The 20,700-nt window shown below is 51.1% G+C and overlaps 3 protein-coding genes across 3 annotated transcripts; all 3 read right to left on the minus strand.

Moving 5' to 3' along the window:
* Positions 1–3,051: 3,051 nt before the first annotated feature.
* Positions 3,052–6,585, minus strand: csul (protein arginine N-methyltransferase 5). Its single transcript, XM_029112103.1, has 12 exons — positions 6,494–6,585; positions 5,968–6,150; positions 5,696–5,846; positions 5,391–5,546; positions 5,060–5,260; positions 4,754–4,951; positions 4,478–4,645; positions 4,245–4,395; positions 3,970–4,108; positions 3,666–3,859; positions 3,411–3,544; positions 3,052–3,276 (listed from the first exon to the last, which is right to left on the minus strand). The coding sequence occupies exons 1-12, from the start codon at positions 6,583–6,585 to the stop codon at positions 3,187–3,189; spliced, it is 1,857 nt and encodes a 618-aa protein (XP_028967936.1). The 3' UTR covers positions 3,052–3,186.
* A 1,267-nt stretch (positions 6,586–7,852) lies between these two features.
* Positions 7,853–12,271, minus strand: LOC100897848 (WD repeat-containing protein 60). Its single transcript, XM_029112104.1, is given in 14 exon segments — positions 7,853–7,988; positions 8,076–8,229; positions 8,358–8,465; positions 8,574–8,697; positions 8,820–8,913; positions 9,044–9,145; positions 9,222–9,356; positions 9,457–9,778; positions 10,011–10,178; positions 10,275–10,466; positions 10,553–10,748; positions 10,850–11,336; positions 11,718–11,806; positions 12,260–12,271. Coding segments are annotated over 14 exon segments (2,319 nt in total).
* A 214-nt stretch (positions 12,272–12,485) lies between these two features.
* LOC100906853 (staphylococcal nuclease domain-containing protein 1) lies at positions 12,486–17,316 on the minus strand. Its single transcript, XM_003745454.1, has 4 exons — positions 17,209–17,316; positions 15,839–16,227; positions 15,423–15,690; positions 12,486–15,299 (listed from the first exon to the last, which is right to left on the minus strand). The coding sequence occupies exons 1-4, from the start codon at positions 17,266–17,268 to the stop codon at positions 13,371–13,373; spliced, it is 2,646 nt and encodes an 881-aa protein (XP_003745502.1). The 5' UTR covers positions 17,269–17,316; the 3' UTR covers positions 12,486–13,370.
* Positions 17,317–20,700: the final 3,384 nt, after the last annotated feature.

Raw genomic sequence — 20,700 nt, forward strand, 5'->3', positions numbered from 1 at the left:
GCGGTGCAACGATAGGCCGCATGCTTCCCGCCGCTTTCGGTTTCCCTTCGAATTTTCCCCTTGCCGGCTGCGGAACTTTACAAGGCCGACGTTATGTTTGTCGTTATTGTGCCAAGCTCTCCGCGGGAGCTTAGTCATGAGGATCGATCGATCATCATTATTCATTCCGCGCGGAATACTGCGATGCTGCTGCGGGGGTGTTATGGCGTCTGAGCTCGGATGAGCGTGACCAGTGACAAATGAGAAGAAGTCTGATGATGGGGTGTTCATCAGAGCTCGCGGATTCGAGAAAAACGGGAGTTTTTCATCGACAGCATTCCCCGCGAGAAAAACCGATAACCTCCCTCTCCTCGGATTGTCCTCCGCAAACTCACTTTACATGCTCCCTGGCACTTGTTATTAAGCGTTATGTGTTTCGCTCTTGTTTGAAAATATTTGTCGCGGAACGGATTCGTTAGGGTGCTGATATGACATCGACAGGGCGAGTTCTGAGTTTCGAGACAGCCGCTTTGCCTGCTGAGGTCTATGTTCCGCGCGGGACCATCCAATCGATTCATTAGCTCGCTGAATCCCCATGAACTCAGCACCGTCTAACCAAAGCTCGAGGAGCGCATATGTGTCATACCCTGCCCATCGTTCTTGTTGTACCTGCTCATTTACAAACCTCCCCCCGTGAAGATTTCCCTCCTCCTCCGACTCTCATTGGATATGAGTTTCACCGCTGCCTGTGTATATACGGAAGAATTCCCTATGTTGGAGTATTCTCGCAACGTCTGTTCAGCACGTTCCTTTCGGCGATCAAACAATCCAAAGACGATGGTGCCACGATCCTGAAGACCCAGTCCCGCACCCCAATATCTTTTCATATGCAAGCAAACGCAGATTACGGATCGACCGATCCCGGCTTTTTCGTGCGACAATTGGATCCCGAATCTACGAGCCCCATCCTCCTCGTGTCAGCCATACGACATTTTTCGACCATGGAAAACATTGGGAAGGGATCACTCTCCCGAAAACAGGCAGAATCGGCTTCACACCCATAATCAAAACAGCGATCAAGTCTCGAACAGGAATCGAAATCTCGGCTCACGCGGCTTGTTATAGCGCCCTTGCGCCAAACACGGTCACTGTGAATTCAACGTGATCCGAGGAGGCTAATTCGCACTATTCTGAGTCCGACTATGAATGAGTTTTGGCCTGAACCAGAATGACCGTGTGCACAGTATCCACCGGGATTGAGTGGTAGCGTTCGCCCACCGATTCAGCCGTTTTCCCGATAGAACTCCGGAGGTTGAGCAAGAGTATACTGCGTGGGTCTGGGCCGAACATTTCCCGATGCACCATACTTTCGGGGGTTGAAAATCGAGCGTTCGGAATGACGCGAGGGAAGTGTCGCCGACAATCAGACATTCCCAGCGTTCGCCTTGTTGTAGTAAGGCACGACCGTGCATGGGTCCGGTCAGGACCTTGTGGAGCGTTTTCCGCCCATCAAGATCCTGCAATGCAACTCGTAGATCGTGGGGAAGATTCGGGAATACACGAGAGGAGAAACAGTTCTTAGAACAAAAGGTGGCGTCATGTTTCTCGCGACATTCTGCTCGCAAAGTTCCCGCGTGATTTTCCCTCGACTGCATCGAGGGTAGCTGCATTCTTTGCAGGAATATTCTCTCTCCGTAGGCGAGGAGTTCGGGGAGACCGAATTGTACTCCGGTATTCGGCACTTCAAAACTTACAAGTCAAGAAATTCTCGATCGTGCTGCTGTGCCAACCCTCTGCAAGTCGACTGCGTAACTCATATCCGATCTGACCATATCAATAGAGTTGCTATACCGTGGTCAATTTGGATTGGACAGTTTCTACGCGATCCATCTCTGAACCTCGATCCCGCGTCCCGGCCCGGCATACTTCCCCATCAAATCTAGATAGACATACTTGAGTGACTTTTGAGGGATCACAAGCGTTTTGACCGTTTTTTGTAACTCATCTGGTGTTGAGGGTGGACTTATTTCTCAAGTTGTATAACGTGGCTGACCTGAGGTTTGCACGCTGGGAATCCTCTATGCGAATGGAGCCCATGTTCGGAGTCTGTGATCTTCTCCCGGGAAGCTTGTTAATCCCTTTATCTTCAAAAGATTTTGATGTGACGAAAGCTCATTCTGACAGCGCCTAGACTGGCTGAGCAATCGAATGGTTCCTGAGTGGCTTGTTGGATAGCATTCGATACAGCGTCTCGATTCGCTGCGCGAGTTTCCATGAGCACCCTTCGCCAAAATCGCGATTTGTCTGAACGCATCTTGAGCCTCGCCGGCACTCGAAAATGGAATATGCTCCAATCTCACGAAATTATAGAGCACGGTATGGAAAAATTGGGGGAGCTGCGTATCGGCGTGTGGGTCAAGCGAGGAAGAAGTTTCGAACAGTCGTGGGGCCACGCGATCTACTTTGCGGATCATAAGCATCTTCATTTAAACTCAAACGTTACATCTCTGTTGGAACGAAGAGGAGGGCGTAACCGGTAGAAAGGATCGTCCAGACGACGCGACGCCGACGATTGAGCAGCGCAACATAGAAGATAATTCGATGATAACGTGTGAGGGAGAGACGGTTATCGGAACAGCAGACTAGCAGGAATGTTTTTATTGGTTATGTACCTCGATGGATGGATCTAATAAAAAAAAGATGCTCTTTTTCGCAAACGAAGCCTTATGTCTTGCGACATCGAAGCAGTCAGGCGGTGCGGCGACTCGACAGCACGACGCCGTCGGTCAAAACGGCCACCGGACCACTCCTCCCACCCAAGAGAACCGAGGTAGGATCTTGGAACAAATGGTACAGCATATGGAGGGCGCACACCTTGCTCGACGTATGATTACGCGTCCATAGGTGTTGGCTTGTGTGGAAAACAGTCACCGGCAAATGCTGCTTACGATGTCGTCTGAGGCTGAGGCCCAGCAGCAGCCCCAATGTTCTTTTCAGGACGCTCATCGCTGTGTACGAAACTTCCCGCGAACGGGTCGGCTCGAAGAAATCGCAGAGACACGAATGAGTCGCGAAGAAGTTGTTTATTCTGCATCGACTTCGAGAATTCTTGTTCAACACTCATATAACTCATCAGAACATTCCATAACGTGACGGGAAAAAAGGAACAACCATGATGGAAACTCCCAGAGAGTAAGAGGAATTTCCTCATGAAGCGAGTCCGATACTGCTAGATCGACCCCCAACATTGTGAACGATTGACGCTTGCGGTTCCGAGACCATCCACTGGTACCACACCTGAGGGGAGAAATTTCCGCCCTGTTTGCACCGCAATCCGTAGCCTCGATAGATGAATATGAACTACATACCGAGCATCATCCATTTACAAGATAAGTACTTCATCCGGATGGATCAAGAATTTCGGAACCCACCTTTGCGGAGCATACTTTCCGCCAGAATGTGACAGAGATTCTCTCTCCCTTCTTGACACTTTGCGGTTGCTGAATTGGTATAAAAACCGGGAACCAGGAGTTCATACTGTGTGTGTGCGTCTTGGGATGAGTGCCTGCGAAGAAGAAGCACCAACGAGCATAATAATCGGCTGAGATTCCTCGGACTGATTCAGCTTCCGGATAAGTGAGGGGATTCGAGTGGTGAAGGGAATATTCTTGGAGAGGGAAACTCACTTATCCCGATATTCTTGTATAGTACACAGTCGAAGTATCCGGCGAAACCATGGAAGATACAGGAGGTCTTCGATTCCCAAGATAGATCGAGAAGCCGCTCATTGTGCGCGTTAGATTGGCTCTTTCCCTTCAAGTCCCGGTTCGGATGCTTGAACTCGAATAATTTCTTGGGCTCCGCTAGATGATTGACGTGTCTGCGGGAAAAAGAGGATGAGGAACAGAGTCGACCCCTGTTGCTCGGAGAGGATTCATCTGAAGAGCAGCCCGGACAGGGCGTATATCCGTTTGTGGGCTAGACGCTCACCTGAAGTACACCACATACGGAGTGCTGAGCTGATGGCCCTGGGGTTTATGGTCGTCGCGGAGGTCTTTGGCCTGACGATGCATCATCGCACACTGGATGGGGTTAACGTAGGACGTGTAACTCGACGGGATACTGATGCCTGCGGGACGCGAAATCGATGTGAGCGAGCGCCGGGTCCGATAGGGGGACTCCTCCCCCGACCGATAGTGAATTCATCTCTTATACGTCCTTTGAGGATGCATCGAGAAGAATTCTGCCACAGCTTATCCCCCGACCTGAAGGCTTGAGCAGGCGTTGAGCTCCGTCCAAGCATTCCGGAGACAGCTCATTGTCTCCCCAACTGCCCAAGAGTTCCGAGACGAGAATGTCGGCTAGCTCCCCATTCTCTGGGGTATATGTTCTCATATCGCTATCAACGACCGTCACCTGAAACGAGTGACCCTCATCAGCCCCAATATGCTCAGCTCTCCCTTGTCTCCTATCACCGGAAATAATTAGATTGCCTTACCTGACCCTGCCAAATATCCCGATTCGAAATCCGGAGCACATTGACAGCGCTTGGGTTCTTTTCAACGGCGTAAAGTTTCAGAGGAACATCAGCTTCTGTCGAGCATCGTAAACAAAGCGAAACTAAGGGACCCCGACCAGCGCCAACGACCATCACTACGAGTGGGCTCTGCAGGATATATACATAGCGTTATCTCCGTGCTTGGCCGCAACCCAAGTATCTTCACTTAGCTTCTATCGCAATATTTCTACAGCATTAATCGGAACCGATCTCCACCTTCCGTTCCTCCACCATGCTTCGTAAGTCTGAGAAAGCCTCAAGGAACGCTTCCCTGTATTTGATATACTTCACGGGATCCTTCTCGAAAATCTCGTAGGTCACGCTCTCCAAGTGATCCGCCAATGGCTGTAGCGGAATCTGGAGGTTATCATGGAAACCACAGGTGAACTCTTCCTGCAGGGGACCCACATGGATCTGAAATAGAACGCGGAATCAATGAGTTTCCGTGGACTTTCCTGGCTCAGTGCGGGAGCCGGAGTCGGAAGATATGGCAGCGATGAAAGTTCCAAAGAAACTACTCACCCTTTGTGCGAACATGTGGTTCATGTAGTCGGCGAAAAACTTTGGTTTCAGTGCCGTATCGTCAACGGAAACATCCGTAAAAGCAATCACAGGATGGAGTCCCATCAGTTTTCTGACTACGTTCTGGAATGGTTTCGACAGGACCGGGAAATTGTTGGCGTTCATGATGAACTGTTTCGTCGAAATGTACAGTGCAGCCACCTGCAACAAATATTGCCTGTGAGGAATTCTGTTCTCCAGTGAGGCCGGGACTTCGTCCGAAAGAGGTCTATCTCCTGACGCCAACAAGAATTCTCAAGGAGCCGAACGCGTGTTCTGCGGCTGAGCTTACCTGTTCGCCCATCCAAAGGTCGAGGATCTCGTCCAAATTATCGGGTAGATTCGGGGGAATTATTAATGCTACCCAGATTTTTGGACAAGCTTCGAAAGCTTCGCGAAACGATTGCCATCGACGGAACGTTTCGAATTCATCTTCGGGCGGACCGCACTGGAAAGGTGGTGACGTTAAGATTCGATCACGCTATCAAGCAAAGGCATGCAAAGCGCTCTTGCTCTGAATTCCGATTCCAGGAAGTGGAGCACGTTCAAGACACATGAATATAACAGCTACTATGTTCACCGCTCCGATTGACTCACTAGAGAAACAATCATCCAGACGACTGGCACGCTGTGACTTGATTCGAGCTGCTGGAGGCAATTCTGCAGCGTCGCCGCGAGGTTGCGGTGCTTACGTGTAAGATCTATCTGGAGAACTTGTATACCGAGGAAGGTGGCGTACTCGATCTCCCTGCAAAGATCGGTTGAATGGAGATCTGGTCGCGTTCCGAGCCAGCCTGTATCTCAGAGATTCTCCATCGTTCCCGATCGATTAGCTGAACGACTATGGGGAAGTGAGTTCCGAGGATCACCTCTTCAACAGAAGCTGGTTCTTCGTTCTGAGCTCCTCATCTTCGACGTCTACGTCGAGGTCCGGAGTGACTCGACTCTGGATGCCGTCTTGATAGGTCCCACTGGGGATCTCCTGGGGACCGCGACCCCTGACTCCGTCTTTGTCTTCCTCGAAAATGGCATTTGTGCTCACGAAGCTGAACCTGAAACAGATTCAAAAGCGACTCCTTAGGCGATGCTCTTGGTGTTTCCGCTTGCACGCCGGTCATGCGGGAAATCATAATCCCCTGCCAGCATAGATCTCCGGCGGCCGATGCTTTCAGCTCAGCGTGCAATTCGAACATCTACCCTCGCGAGCATGGGGACTCCCTCGCGGATTCGAGGTTCGAATATTTTCAGACTCTCAGATCGGCGCCGTGTGGTATCTGCCTCGCAAACCGACGCTTATCCCGTCGTCACATTGGATACGCTGTCATATCTGAGAAATGGAGTCAGAGAAATCTCCGAGCCACATTCCGAATGATCATCGCGCGAGCGGTAACTCACCCCTGCGCTCGCGCAAATGCCACGGCTTCTAACAGATTTTCCGCGCCGTACATGTCAATGCACGTACTGAGTCTCGGGGCTCTCTCAGCCATCGTTCCGCTATTGTCGAGTCTCACGAATCAAAAGACCGATTAGAATTTTTGTGTGAGCTCGTTTCGCACTTTTGCTTCTGGCGGGCGCACCACAGAGAAGAAGGGAGCGATGAGATCAGCGGTACCACTGTTATCGTGGTGTGTCGTCGTCGCGGGTATCGGTAGTAGGGAATTTACGGCGTAAACGGATCGGACGTGCAATCTTTTGTAACGGAGGTAGATCGTTCCTAGTGGTACGTTCGGAGCGGTGTTTCGAACACACGTTCCTGGGGGACAAGAGGAACGAGGGACAGAAAACGACAAATTATCCCTCAAAATTCAAGCGGAGAAGCATGATATAGACTGCAGACGGACATGATGATAACAGTGATCTCTGCTGCGAGGAGGGACACCGTGCGAGGGCGCTCATAGATGGTCTCGACGGAACCCGATGGATCGAAGATCCGAGCCGATTCCAGAAAACATTATCGATCAGGATTGGGCTTCACGTCTTCATCTGTGAGCCGAGTACTGCAAGAAACATGAACGCATCGTCGCCGGGAGACCAGCCCTCCTCGCGGGCCCACATTCACCCGAACATCCCGTCAATGCTTCTGGACGTGCTCTTGTTGTGCCCTGTCGACACTATGCACGAGCCCGGGTCAATCGAATCCTTGGAGGCCCTCATTCAATGAAAACTGTCATTTATTGATTGATGACACGATAACAAATCTATTCGGGCCATTGGAGACTGAGCTCTTGGATCTCAGACTCGTGGAGAAATGTTCCGGGAAATGCCATGCTATTTTCAGATCGTCTACGTCGGCGTCTCCAGACGATGGACCTCGACAGCTCCATCCACGCGACCGATGACCTAGATAATCAAGAGCAGTGAGTTGGTCTGCGACTAGCACTAAACCTCGGGCACGTCACGCGAACGCGTCTTCCCGTAGTGATCTCCATTCCTCGGTAGAGCTTATATTTCGAACGTATGTTTCGTATTTCGTCGGAGGAAACCATGTCTCACCAAAGAGGGCTTCAGAGATTGACGCCCGCTCACGAGTGCTGATTGAACGCTGGAAGGAAAAATCGAAGTGTTCCGAAAACTAATGCGGAAAATTCAGGGAATGCGATCGAGTGGCAGCCAGGCGCGGGGTCGGAAGAATGGATCTCCGGTGGGGCGTATTATGCTCTCAGGCGTAGAATCCGCATCTGAACGAAAATAAGCGTCTCGTCCCATAACCCACAGCCGCGCTCAGGTTACGCGGTCTTCGGGCTCGTTCCTGACTCACTTTTCGTAGAGCGGCTCCACGGCGCCGGTCGTTACGTCGACAATACAGAGCTGATGATCAGAATTCACGAAGAGCGCCTCATTCGCCTGGAAGTGTCAAAGTTTTGATCCTGAGAGAGACCACCCATCTATCCTATTCGTCATAAATCGACTCTGTCGAGAAACGATTCTCTCTCTTAAGCATCGAGACCCGACCTTGTGCGCGGAGAAATCTGCCAACATCAGGATACGAGCCCAGTGCTCGATGTTGCGGATCGGATAGGCAGACGCACGATCGTGAATCCATAGAACGCTGAGATTATCCGTGAGATTTGTCGCAATCACCAGGGAATCCCCTACTTCACATACATCCACTACGGGGCCCATGGGGGAAACTGAGGAGAAAAGGGGATTTTTATCTGTGTTCCAATGAGACAGAGGAAATGAAATGGATGATGGACGACGAGTCGATCCGATGACCGGTCCCAGAGGGAATTCTCTTGCTAGAGTCTCGCCGCTCTACCGATTGTTTCCTTAGTTCTCGGCGAGTAGTGTTTCGGGAATGTCGGCGCTGCGTGCCGACTCAGGTGCATCACGGTACCGCTATCTCTTCCGATGTAGAGCTCTTGATCTGTGAATTCGAATCCGCGACTGAGATTACAATTTGGATCAAGTGAATGATGTTCTTCGCCGATGGAGTCGATATTGACGATCTCAGCGAATGTAATACCACACAAACCTATAACTCGGAGCGAGGTATACTGTTGAAGAATATCGCCACCGAAGTCCGAAAGTTTGATCGAGGCCGCCTTCACGAGCTTAAGGGTCTCTTCCGGCGCGATACCCAATTCGTTTTCCGTTTCCTGACCGATGACAAAACTTTAGAAGTTGTAGAATCATTCATCTAGAATCTCAGGGATATCCGGGGATACCTCGATTCCAAAGAATATTCATTCATGGTACGCCAATCGAATGTTTGCCTCACCTGTATGTCGATAAGAGACCAGAAATGGAGTCTTCCCGTGAAGTCCAATGTCACGATCGAGGCTTCTCCCTCGTTGGTCCATTGGGTCGATTTCCTGCAGAATGGATCGAAGCGACACCCTTGGAGGCGGTTCAGAGGATTTTTATTCATCGAATCTGACTCGGTGTGAGAACGTCCTAAATACCCTGTCATTACTCAAAACTAATGAGTTCTGAGACGCCTACCTCTGCCCTGTTGAGCACAGACCCACGATACGACAGGGTTCGTCCTCGGTCAACGCCGAACTGAATGATGCGATTCTCTGCGGTACCCAACCGGATCCCCACCTGCAAGATTTACGACAAGATTCGGACTCGGGAGTCTTAGCTCGGCACCGAACTTGGAACGATCTAATCGACTCACGGTGCAGGTGGCGCCTTCGGAACTCTTCGGAGGTCCCAAGCGGAAATTGTGCTATCTTGAAGGGAAGCGATTAACGCGGGGATGTCACCCTCATTCCAACAGATGATCTCTGGGTTTCCTCGGCAACACAACACCCTGTGAACGATCAAGGTTTGGCCTCATCCAATCGCTTGGGTAGATAGAGCTCTGGGCTCGGAAGAGCCCCCCCCCCTCCTCCATGAATATTCATCCTTACTCTTTCGGCGCCGTCGGCTCCCTGATGTCCCAGATTGCCAGCGAGTTATCAGTGCTAGCATCATTGCCTTTGCGGAATATGGCCGCGATCCGGCTCTCCTTGGTCGGGCAGAGCGAAACACATGAAACAGCATGGGAGTCTGATAAGGGAATTCGCGTGAAATTCCCCACCAGACCCGCAATCGGACTTGGTTCCGGTGTGACGAAGCCATCGGATGAATCGAGTTGTTCTTCGAGTAACGATATCACTGTTTCAGCTGCTGCATGCACGAAACGCGTCAGCTGGAAGACGTCCCGTATTCGCGGCGCGCCACGGACGAAACCTGCGAAATCATACGCCGCGGAAGTTAGGCTCTAACGTTTAGCTCGAAGCACCGTTCCGATACCTTGAGCTCTTGCCAACGAATAAGGGAAGTGGGAAATATTCTTCTCGTGTGCCGCATCGCTGTGGGAATAACCCCGTGGAGCGAGATACATCCTTCGGAATGAATTAGTTAGAGCCAACGTTGAGAGAGTTCGAGTCTCATGTGACTCCTGGCTGAGAGAAATGCTCACCTTTGCAGGCGCCTTCTAGGCTTTTGGCCGGATGTTGAGTCCATATTTCCCTGAAGCCGATTTCCTCGGTTTGGCTTTCTTCCTCAGATCGTTCGAGAGTTTGAACGGCTCCTTGCTGTCGGCCTCGAGCCCCGAACTTCGCCATATAGCCGTCATATTTCATACCCTCTGGTTTTCAGAGTCTTATTGAGCTAAAGAGTACTCGGACGCAATGCATCCATAAGAATGAGAGATTGACCTGCGGAGTTCGAAGAATGTGCTCACCTAAATTCAGTGCCAAATGCTTAGCGCGATCGAGGTGAATGTACGAGAGGATTTCCTCGGCTCTCGTCGAGATTCGTTTCTCCCTTGGGAAACTCCTTGTAGTGACCTCGCCTCCTCTCTTCGCGACGGGCACATGAGCTGCGGGCTCCGCGATGAGATGATCCGACTCTTCAGGCCCCGACGAGGATTCCGCTGAAGAGAACGGATGGAGTTACCTCTTCGAGCTCGGCGGTAGTTACTACGCCAAAAACCAAGCTGTCGTGATATGGGCTACTCACTTTCCTCCGAGAGACTGTTCCCCTCATCATCAGAGTTGAAGTCCGAATCGTAGCTGTTGAAATCATCGGAATAATTGTCGGTCTCCGAATCGGATCGTTTCGCATTTGAGTTCCTCCTCGACCTCGCAGAACCACTCCTCGTCGCCGAACCTTCCGAAAAACTCTTATCCACACCGTTTCCTTGATACCCATTTGTCTGCGAGACGGATGAAATTAGATGCTGACGAGACAAATTGATGACGTATAAAGGGACAATTATTCGAATAATAATAGCAGGTATCGAATGTGAGAGCGGACCTCGACGATGAGCTGCTTATCACGATTCCTGCTGGGAAGTATTTTGGCCTCATTTCCTTGCGTTTTCCTGTCGATCTTCGTGGCGACTCGCTCAGTCTTCTCTCGGTTTCCGGATGTCGTCGCATTTTTCGAAGGCCTGGAGCTCAGACCATGCGAAGACGATTTCTTGCTGGGGTCGGTCGTTATCACAGCCGCGGGATGGGCGCTCCTGTGCGTGCTCTTGGACGTTGACGGTCGTTTTTCTGGAGTCTGTCGTGGCCGATCCGACGATTTCTTATCAGATGCTTTCTTGTCGACGGCATTCGAGCGATCTCCCTTGGAGATGCTCGACTCTTTCGGAGTTTTTCGTTTTTGGCTGGATTCTGTGCTCGACACGGCTGGTGGATGTGACGATTTTGTCTTGGTCTTTTTGATCTCTAGCTTCTCTTTCGCCATCCGAAGAGCATCTGGAGATCGCTTGCCGGTCTCTCCGATCCCATTCTTCGATCTGGAAGTTTTCGAACCCGACGAAGAGGTGCTCGTCTTGGACGATTTTCCTGCGCGAGGAACACCGATTCAATATCGAATGTTACAGATTACATAGCTTCGCAGATCGGAGAGCTTAACTCGGAGAACGACCGCTTACCATTCGAATATATTTTGGATGCAGCTTCCAGACTTGTGACGCTAGATCGCCTTCTCGACTTCTCCGCTTTCGACCTTCAATCGGAGCATCCTTCACTAACTATATTGTAATTACTGAATTGTTATTAAGGCGAGGCTAGGAGTGGTGTACCACACGGGGAGTCACGACCGACGTGCCGTTTTTCGGGAAGAATTCAAAAATGGCTCTATCAGCTAGGAAACCTCACAGTAGTCCGGGACTCACTCAGATTTCTCTTTGTCCGTGCGTGTTTTTGACTTCGTCGCATTTTTGCTGCTCCGAACTTCCTCCACGTTGCCCCACGGTGCCAAAACCTGGGAACGAAGACCCATGTTGAGATACAGATCGTGCATCGCGTCGATCATGTTTGGTGAAGTCGGTGAGTCGACTGTCAATCGCATCGGTAGACCACGGAGCTTTGAGGACGTTCGAAACGACTTCGGAATTGATGAATTCTCTCGAAAGATGAACGTCACCAGCGAAGGTGCTTGTAGTATTTATCGCTGACTTTCTCGAGCTTATAGAGGCAACTCGTTCGAATTTCATCACGATGAGCATCCATGAATGATCCGATCAACTGCGATATCAATCAGTCTCTCTCCAAGCCGAGCTAAACCTCGATTCACTACCTTCCTCGACGATGAAACCCACGGATCGAGCACGGGTTCGATTCTGAGCCTTCCAAACCCTCAGCTACGTCGTCAAGGAAGATTCGGAAAAGTCGAGGGAATCTCCGCTCAATCGGGACTTGAAGGAATGAGTCTCACCCTTTCCTGCATCGAGCACGGCGCGGCGCTCTCCGGTATATAGCGTACGTGTCGCCCTAGCAACGGGTAACAGAGAATCTATCTCGGAGGACGGTCTCCCCAGAAGCAGCCTTTTCGACCAACGATATCCGACTTTCATGGAGGAATGCGAGAACTGAGTAGGTCGCATGACGGTACCTTCGGCTACCACAAAAGCGAAAATCGAAAGATTCGTCAAAAACGCTGGATATAATTAAAGTAAATATATATGAGCTTTATTCTCTCGTATCATCCGTCATCTACTCCTGTTCCCGTAGTCGCTGATGAGGTAGATTTTCCTTCGGGAATTTTCCTCTCGCGATTTTGTCAGTTTTGATTTAGATTTCGAAAGAATTCTCTTTTCTTCTCTCTCGGCCGAGGGGGCCCGCCCTAGTTCGCAGTGCGCTCATCTTCCCACAGGTTTGGATCGCGAACGAGACCAAACTTCGGGATCACAGCCTCGCGGTTAAAAAATTCCAAGTTTCTCCGGATCCATACTCTGCACTCATCAGTGTTCACAACAACAACGATAGTTGCAACAGTGGTCAAGCCGCACTCAGCGAAAGGCAGACGCCATCTCGTTCAACCATTCCGTAGTAATCGGAACAAGTTTGATTCTGAGATTGAAGGTTCTAGCCCGAGCGAAGCGGCAGTGACGCTGCCACAGACTCATCATTCAATCGAAAAGGAATACCCGAAAATACACGTCTAGTCTTGCCTATCATCCTCACCATCATCATTTAATTGTACTCTCGCACACTGAAGTCTTAATTACCTATCGCGTACCGAATAGCTAGACATAAGATGCTGCTAAGAAGGCATGATCCGTCATCTCTTCGCCAGTTTCGCATTTTTTTCGCCAGGGGAAAACATGTAAATCTATGTTCATATTGCGAGCCGATCGAGTGTAGTCTAAAGGAGCACACTAGGAAACACTTGATAGTCCGGTCTACAACATCCATAACCAGTGGGTACACTCTTCCGATGAGCCGTCTTCTCAGGGTGAAGAGACGATCAGAAGATAAAACATCGAAGCGTTGAGAATAAATAATCAACACATTCACGCGATCGTCCGGCTCCTTATTGTTGAGATTTACTTGCGGTCTTCTTCGTCCTCACGAGCGTCGCCGTACTCCCAAAGGTTTCTGCGTTCGGTCTTGGCCTCCTCTTGAGCTTTTTCGTATTCTTCACAGATTTTCTTGTAGCGTTCGCCTTTGCGCGGCTCGAAGTACGCGAAGCCATCGGTGATCAAGGCTTTGCCGATATCTACGTCGTCAGACTTGAGAGTCACGTATTTCTCGCCATTGAACTCGTACTCGACGTTCATCTTGAGCTCAGCGTTCGAGACGTCTTCGGAGAAAGTTTTCCTCGCGCTAGCCAGTTCGTCTTCGTCCTTGGGCATTTTCACGAAGGCCAGATTGCAAGGATGAGCGAAGTCGGGGGCATTGAAGCCGGCAGGCAAAGGCTGCAGTTTGGAGACCTCGCACTCGCCTCGGTTTCCGTAGTCGATGTAGACGAGTTCCGCGACGCCTTTGACGATCTTCTCGATCTTGACACGGTACCAATTGCCATCGAGGAACTTCGCGGCGGCCCTATCGCCCCGCTTGAAGGTTCCTCCGAGACCGGGATTCTGCAACTCTTTCTGGAGCTTTGCCTGCAGCTCCTCCAGCTTGGGTCCGTCCTGATTGAATTGAACGTAGAACTTGCTCACAGTTGAAGTGACCTCGGACACCATAACGTTCTTGGGTTCAACCTTCCTCGTGGATTTGGTATCCTCCTGGACCTCGGGGACGACGGTCTCTTCGAAGGTAGGTTCGACGTAATTCTCCCAGATTCTGAGTTTCTTGGCTTTCGCAGCTTCCTCGGCGTTCTTCAGTTCGGTGTAATACCTCGTCTTCTCCGCCGAGTAGTGATGCACAGAGGCGAGGCCGTTCTTGACGAGCTCGACCGAGAGGTTCTTCTTGTCGAGCGTGACCATTCCGATCATGGCGCCGTTCTTGTCTTGGCTCTCGACTTCCATTTCGATCTGGTGCTGCAGGCAGAGATCTCGCGTGAACTGCATCGCTTCGTCTCCGTACGGGTCGCCTTTCTGGGCGGGAGCGCCTCCGCTCTCAGGACGACCGGATCGAGGGCACTGGATACCGTTCAACAGGAGAGTGAAGACACAGTTGTGCTTCTGGCAGTAGACGCGAAGTCTCGAGCCAGATGAGACAAACTCGACGATACCCGAGTTGGGGTTGCCTCGTTGAAGACTAGTGAAGTATTGTTTCGACTTGATGAGATCACCCTGGAGGTCTGCGACCCTCATGGGCTCCGGTTCCTTCTTGGCGTGAACGCCGACCTGTTTCTGCTGAGCGAGACCTTCGGCCTCCTGCAGTTCGAGATAATGAGACGATCTCTGGTCGTTGTCCTGTCGGTAACGGATCACCGTTGCGAGACCAGCAGCGACCAGTTGTTCGGCAACGTTTTGTCCGTTGAACTTGACGGTGCAACAGACCTTCTCTGGGAAATTATCGCTCTTGGGCTGGATGTAATCCACTTGAACCTGGACGTTCTTGCCAATCAGTCTCGTTCGGAGGAACTCACGAGCTTGGAAGAGCAACGGCTGTTGGTACATGCGCTGCGCCATCGTGACCTTCCCCTGCTGCTCCTTGCCGAGCTCCTTTCGGGGAGGCTTGATGGAAGACAAGAAGATCTTCCTCAGGGTATCGCCCTCCTTCACGACGAGCATGTCGGCCGCCACGACCTCGATCACCTTGGCGGTCGAATTTCCCCCGGATACAGCCGCGGGTTTCGGAGCCTCTTTGTAGTCCTTCCAGATACAGAGCCGTTTCTGCTTGGCAACCTTCTCGGCGTTTCTCAACGTAGATGCGTAAACTGGATCCATCGAGGACAGGGACCAGTCTTGCGTCTGAACGAGACCGTTCTCAACGAGTCCCTTGGCAACATCGTACTGGGGATGTTTGATGAACCCGAAAAGCTGTCCATTGTTGCCTGCGCCTTCGAGCAAGATTTCGACATCCTGAAAGTTTCAAAGGGGTTCGTCAGTTCGGCAATTTCCAAAATCACGGGCAAACATCTGATGAGATTCCCCTGATACGACAACGACTTGAATACAAAAACTCAGATGATTGATGTTACTGACCTGCTGGAGGAGACCGATCTCCAAGTAGTAGATCGCCCTTGGGCGCAAGTTACTCTCCTCGGACGGTCCACGAATGCCCGCGATATTGACTGTGAGATAGTAGTGAGTACCATCTAATTGGACAAAGGCTCGAATTCCACAAGCATTGGGGTGAACGCTTTCGACGACGGCCTTCAAAGGCTTCTTCTTGTTCTTGGCGATGAAGCTATTGACGTCGTTGACTTGCCACACAATTTTTCGGAGGTGGGTGGACGCGTCGTCGGCCCAGCTGAAAGGAGCAAGATATTCAATCAGGGATTTGAATTCAGTATGAAAGGTGACAATTTCGGAATAAGTGGGCGCCTCCAAGAGATGATCCTGAACTCGATCAGGTAAGATCAAAGACCTCCTCAGAAAGTATGATTAGGATTACTTACATTCCGACCTTACTGGCCTTAGCCTGCTCGAGGAGCTCCTTTAGCTTGTCGTACTTTTCGCTCTTCCTGCTCACATCCCTCACATTGGCTAGTCCTCTAGACACAATCGACTCGTTGAGACTTTCGCCATCGGCCGACGTTCCCTTGTAGACATGACAGAAAACCGCTTTCGGCGAGCGATGTTCCACCTCACAAGTAACGTCCTGTCCCACGAGCTCTTTCCTTAGGATTTCTCGCGCCGTCCACGCATACGGCTCGTCAACCTGCTTCATGTCCGGGGTATAGGCTGCCACCTTAGGGGCAACCAGATTCGCCAGATGCACCATCGTGTCACTGGGAGCTCCATTGGCACCGCGGGACCAGATGACGAGCGTGTCGGAAGAGTTCACCTGTGAAGGAGCTCCTGTCTTAGAGAAGTACGAAGAGATTCAATATTTTGAATTAAGGCAAAATGGACTCGATCGTCCCTTTGTCAGACGCCGACTGAGCAGGGGTGTGGAACGGATTCATGACGGAGCGTGATCGGCAAGAATCGGTGGTAATCGAAATAGAACTTGAGCTGATCTAAGGAAGTTGGTGACAGAATTCACGGCGCGCGTATCACTCCGATCCGAAACAGGTTCTCTCTGATGCGAACTTTCCTAATTTGGATCGAGCATTAAGCAAGAATCGGGACATCGATGACCCGGAGCTCGAAGGTCGACGAGAAGACAGGTTTTCAGGGGCTTGGTTTCACGATGAAGCTCCAAACCATATGCGAACGGGCTGCGGTACCACAGAACATATCTCGAGCAGGTCACCAGAAGTCAATGATTGACAAGGAGCAATTCAGATCAGATGGAATAAATCATGCGAGCAATAGATTTCTGTTCCCATAACTCTCGCAACTTGTCAGCCCAACAGCGGTGGGAACTCCCGCTATCAGAGGCTTTCGGGGGGGGGGGATCCAAGGCGGAAATTCGCCAAGTGGACTCGTGCCAGTAATTCTCCCGAGTTCCGCAGTTGTCTTGCGAAAATCGACTGCGGCTCGGAAACTAGTCCAGGTGAAAGAGGGACGTCCCTCAAGGGCTGCGATATGCATTATGCGAGTGAGATATCCGCGCCGAACATCAAAGTCGAATCCTCCCGCACTCTCCCTTCGCGATGTGAACTGACACATTGGAGGAGCAGCTTCGTTACAAGAGGGGGAGAAACTTCCCGAGTACCGAAATTCGGTCACAGTGTCGACGACAAGCCACTCGGCCACCGTCGACGGAAAAAGAGCCAGCATACAGCGACGGATAGGAGAAGTTCGTGCTCGGAGAGCACTCTCGAGGACAAAATACAGCTGGAATCCGGCTACCGGCATATGCAAAACTTTCGTTACTTACCTTCTTGATCTTGCCACGAATCGTTTCGACGTTGAGAATTTGTTGAGTTGGTTGAGCCATGGTAGAAATCCGGAGGGTTCGAGGCTGTTTAGCCAGACGGGAACCGCGTTGTTCAATCGTGTGTTGAAGCAGGCGGCGCTGTGGAAGTGGTGCTGGTGGCATCCCGGTGATGTGGCCGTTCGAAATTCGGCCTCCGTACGATAGATCAGGCAGAACTTCGAAAGACTGCCAACAGCTGAGGGAGTGCAGCTGAATGCGATCCCCTTTTCCGGATAGAGAATTATGAGTTCCGGAGAGATTGATTCGTGAGCGATGTATCCCGTAGAGACTAGCGGGACAGGCGTCTTCGAACGACGAAGAGTCGGGGACGGACTTGTCACAGAAGTACACAGTAGAACGTCACCGGCAGAGCCTCCTCTCCGCTAGCTGAGAACGTGGTGGGTTGCGCAATCTTTACCAACACAACGCGTTTCCGTGTGTCAAGCCTTCCTTCAAGACACGTCCGCTTTGCACCTAGCTCGTGTTCGAACAAGCAACGGCGTGTTCGAGTCCGACAGTGTACTCCGAAGCGGAGCCGACTAGAATCTATGAAGTCTCAGCTGATTTACGACCACTCGGGTTGGGGTTAGACCACAGGGCTTTCAAGGCTCAGCTCGAAAAGTGATTCGTTCAGAGCTCGACTGCCCTGAAATACTCATAGTGGGGGAGAGGAACCCAGGGGAGAAGGGTCGTGGGGCGGATGATCTCGAACCCCCCCCCCCCCGGGGTCCGACTGTGCGATGTGCTAAGTCCGATGTGCGGAGTGGGTTCGCATGTCTCATTAAGACTGAGACCTTCTCGCTGAGCGTCGGAATCCCCGCGCTAGTGTGATCCCATTAGTGCATGAGGAATGTGTCGGGGAGCTCCAGCCCCATTCGCTGCAATCACGCTCGGCTCAATAAGCCGAGCGAGAGATCAATTCTAGGGTCTCAACCCGGCGCGCACTCGCCTTCGACTCGATGGAATTTCAAGCTTCGTTCGGAAGTTGATCAGCTATCGCTTTCGAGCAATTATCTGGGGTTCGATAATGATGAAACAGGACTGCCCGGCGAAGCACAAGACTTTCAGCTCGAACGAAGCCTATTACAGACTTTATTTCATGTTCAGAGGGTGGCTCGTTCGTTGTGGAACTCGGCATCTCTAGGCTGTAATTGGAAGGCGGAGAATTCTAGTGGCCAATCTGAGGTAGCATTGCGGACCCCGCTGTGAACTACCTAAAAGTTTAGAAAGTCGTTGAAGAAGCAAGGTTGGGAATCATTGTACCCTTGTTTCTAGCGACCGTCGTTCTCCTCATGTTACGACTCCTGGATGGTCCGGATATCTGTGGGATTCACTAATTGTCTTTCGCGGCGTGCATCAAGGGCTCACCTACTATGGCGGAACGAAAAATGATGGGGTACCCCTAACCATCTAGCTATCGGGTCTCATTGCTCGCACTTCGGACTTCACCTGCTAAATTAGGACAAGCTCCGATACTTTCTTCAACCTCGGGGGCCGGAGTCCTTCCCCCTACAGTGGGCTGAGGAATCCTCCTCCGGTCAGGGTCCTCCCACCGATCGTCATCAGTCTTTAGAGAGTCCGCATTCTCTTCACGGCGTCGGAGTACGAATTCCTGTCCGTGAATCGGAGTCGAGATCGACGATCGATGGGGATCTATACTTCATCAGCATGATACCAATAAGGCGCGATGCCATCCACGCCCAGTTGGCCAGCATGGGGATTCCACCCGTGTAGTCCTCGGTGCCATGTCACTGTTTGAGACAGGGTTTCTCCTTCCTTTTCCATCCATCACCGCTAATCACTTTGGCAAACCAGCAAAGTAGAGAAAATAAAATCAGACATACGGGCGTGGATCAAGTTCAAGTTCCAGGGCAGGTCATCTCGAAGCAGGATAAACCCCGCTTCGAATCTTCGATGGAACGTAACTCTGCGAGTCGCGCCAGAGATGCGAACGACGAATTCCCCGTCGCCTCGGGGATAGATATACAGCAGACGACACTGAAGTTCACCTTTCCGACGACGAATCTAGAAATTCGCTATCAATCGCTGAAATAATTCCCGCTCCCATGGTCACCGATTCCGAGAGGAAACCATCCAGGGCGTCTGGGAAGGCTGACGCATTTGAAATCATCGACGCGCCGAGCTCCAAAAAAGGCTCGAAGCCTTTTTCTCGAAGCTCGAGCAGCGGCTTAGCTAGCCGAAAAGGGGCCCAGGGCGGATTTTGGAAGGCCCCCAGGAGTCTGCGCCCATGTCGAGTGCCCTGTCACCCTCTACCTAGCAACGCAACGATAACGACCATCGCGCGAGGTCAACTGCGATCTCAGTCGGTCAATGCGGACCATCATGCGAACTTCGCGCACTCGACCAGTTAAAGCTAAACTTGGTCTCCGCTAACAACGTGTGAAAGCCGCGAGAGAGGCCAGCTGAGTCTCCTTTCTGAAGTCCTTGATGAGTAGGCCCTAAAATACTTCGACGAGACGGAGATTATTTCCCCGTCGAGCCGAAGCCGATGGTCTGAACTATCAACTTTCTCCCTCATTCATCTCTCTCTTAATTATTCCCGCTCTTATTTGTCTTCCTGTATAATTTATTCCCTCTCCTAGTCAAATAAAATCTCCGAGCGACTCTCTGAGAGCGACCTCATGCCTTTTCCCCGGCATTAAGTTCAATTGATAAGTCAGAGCAAAGCCCATCAGAAGCGACCAGCCCTCGCTCACCGTCGACCTTATTACCTTTATTTTATTCATTGCTAGGACTCCAATCCTTATGACTTTACTAGGACTGTGATTTTGATGATTCTTCCCTCTAATTCTCGTAGCGAAGCACGGGGCAAGGACTTGTGAGCGAAATTCTCCCCCGACCAAATTTTACCAACCCGCCACTATCAGATGGAAAACGACATCTATTTCGTTTCACTGGGGTGGACACCAGGGAGCAACTTTTATTTTAGAATAACCAGAGTTTGACGGAATCGACCGTGAATCGATTCTCAAGCTGACACTTTCTTTTTCAATAAGGCTCTTTGAAACTAAAATTGGCGTGAACCAGAGCTCTCACGCGCTCAGATGAGGATCCTGTGAACTCCGCTGTCGAGCGTCCTTGCGTGGATCCGCTGGAGTTTGTCGAGCATCCCGCTATCGGAGGAGAAGGCGCGACGGTACTCTTCTTTGCTTCCTCCGTGGAAAATGACTTGATGATAGGCGTTTCTGGCAATCTCGTAGGAGAGAAGGCACCATCTGAGCTCGACAGCCGTGAATCCTTTTGGATCAATTCCGTGCCATTATACTCCAGATCTGATGCGGCATTGAGTGTGGCTGCCAAACTTTCATCACATTTCTTGCAGTCCATCTTTCCGATTAAAACAACCTCAGGCTTTTGCTGATGACGACAGCTGTTACCAACCCGCCACAATCAGATGGAAGACGACTTCTATCTCGTTTCACTGGGTGGACA

The sequence above is a fragment of the Galendromus occidentalis genome, unplaced genomic scaffold, assembly GCF_000255335.2.
Source record: "Galendromus occidentalis unplaced genomic scaffold, Mocc_1.1 scf7180000077484, whole genome shotgun sequence".
In the NCBI taxonomy this organism is placed as follows: domain Eukaryota; kingdom Metazoa; phylum Arthropoda; class Arachnida; order Mesostigmata; family Phytoseiidae; genus Galendromus; species Galendromus occidentalis.

Excerpts from the sequence above, each read along its gene's own strand:
- csul (XM_029112103.1), bottom strand. The coding sequence starts at position 6,585 with ATGGCTGAGAGAGCCCCGAGACTCAGTACGTGCATTGACATGTACGGC. Across the intron at positions 5,547-5,695 it reads TCTGGATGATTGTTTCTCTA|TGCGGTCCGCCCGAAGATGA; the intron begins GTGAGTCAATCG and ends CCACCTTTCCAG. Across the intron at positions 4,952-5,059 it reads ACCACATGTTCGCACAAAGG|ATCCATGTGGGTCCCCTGCA; the intron begins GTGAGTAGTTTC and ends GTTCTATTTCAG.
- LOC100906853 (XM_003745454.1), bottom strand. The coding sequence starts at position 17,268 with ATGGCTCAACCAACTCAACAAATTCTCAACGTCGAAACGATTCGTGGC. Across the intron at positions 16,228-17,208 it reads TTCGTGGCAAGATCAAGAAG|GTGAACTCTTCCGACACGCT; the intron begins GTAAGTAACGAA and ends GCTCCTTCACAG. Across the intron at positions 15,691-15,838 it reads AAGGCCAGTAAGGTCGGAAT|CTGGGCCGACGACGCGTCCA; the intron begins GTAAGTAATCCT and ends TGCTCCTTTCAG.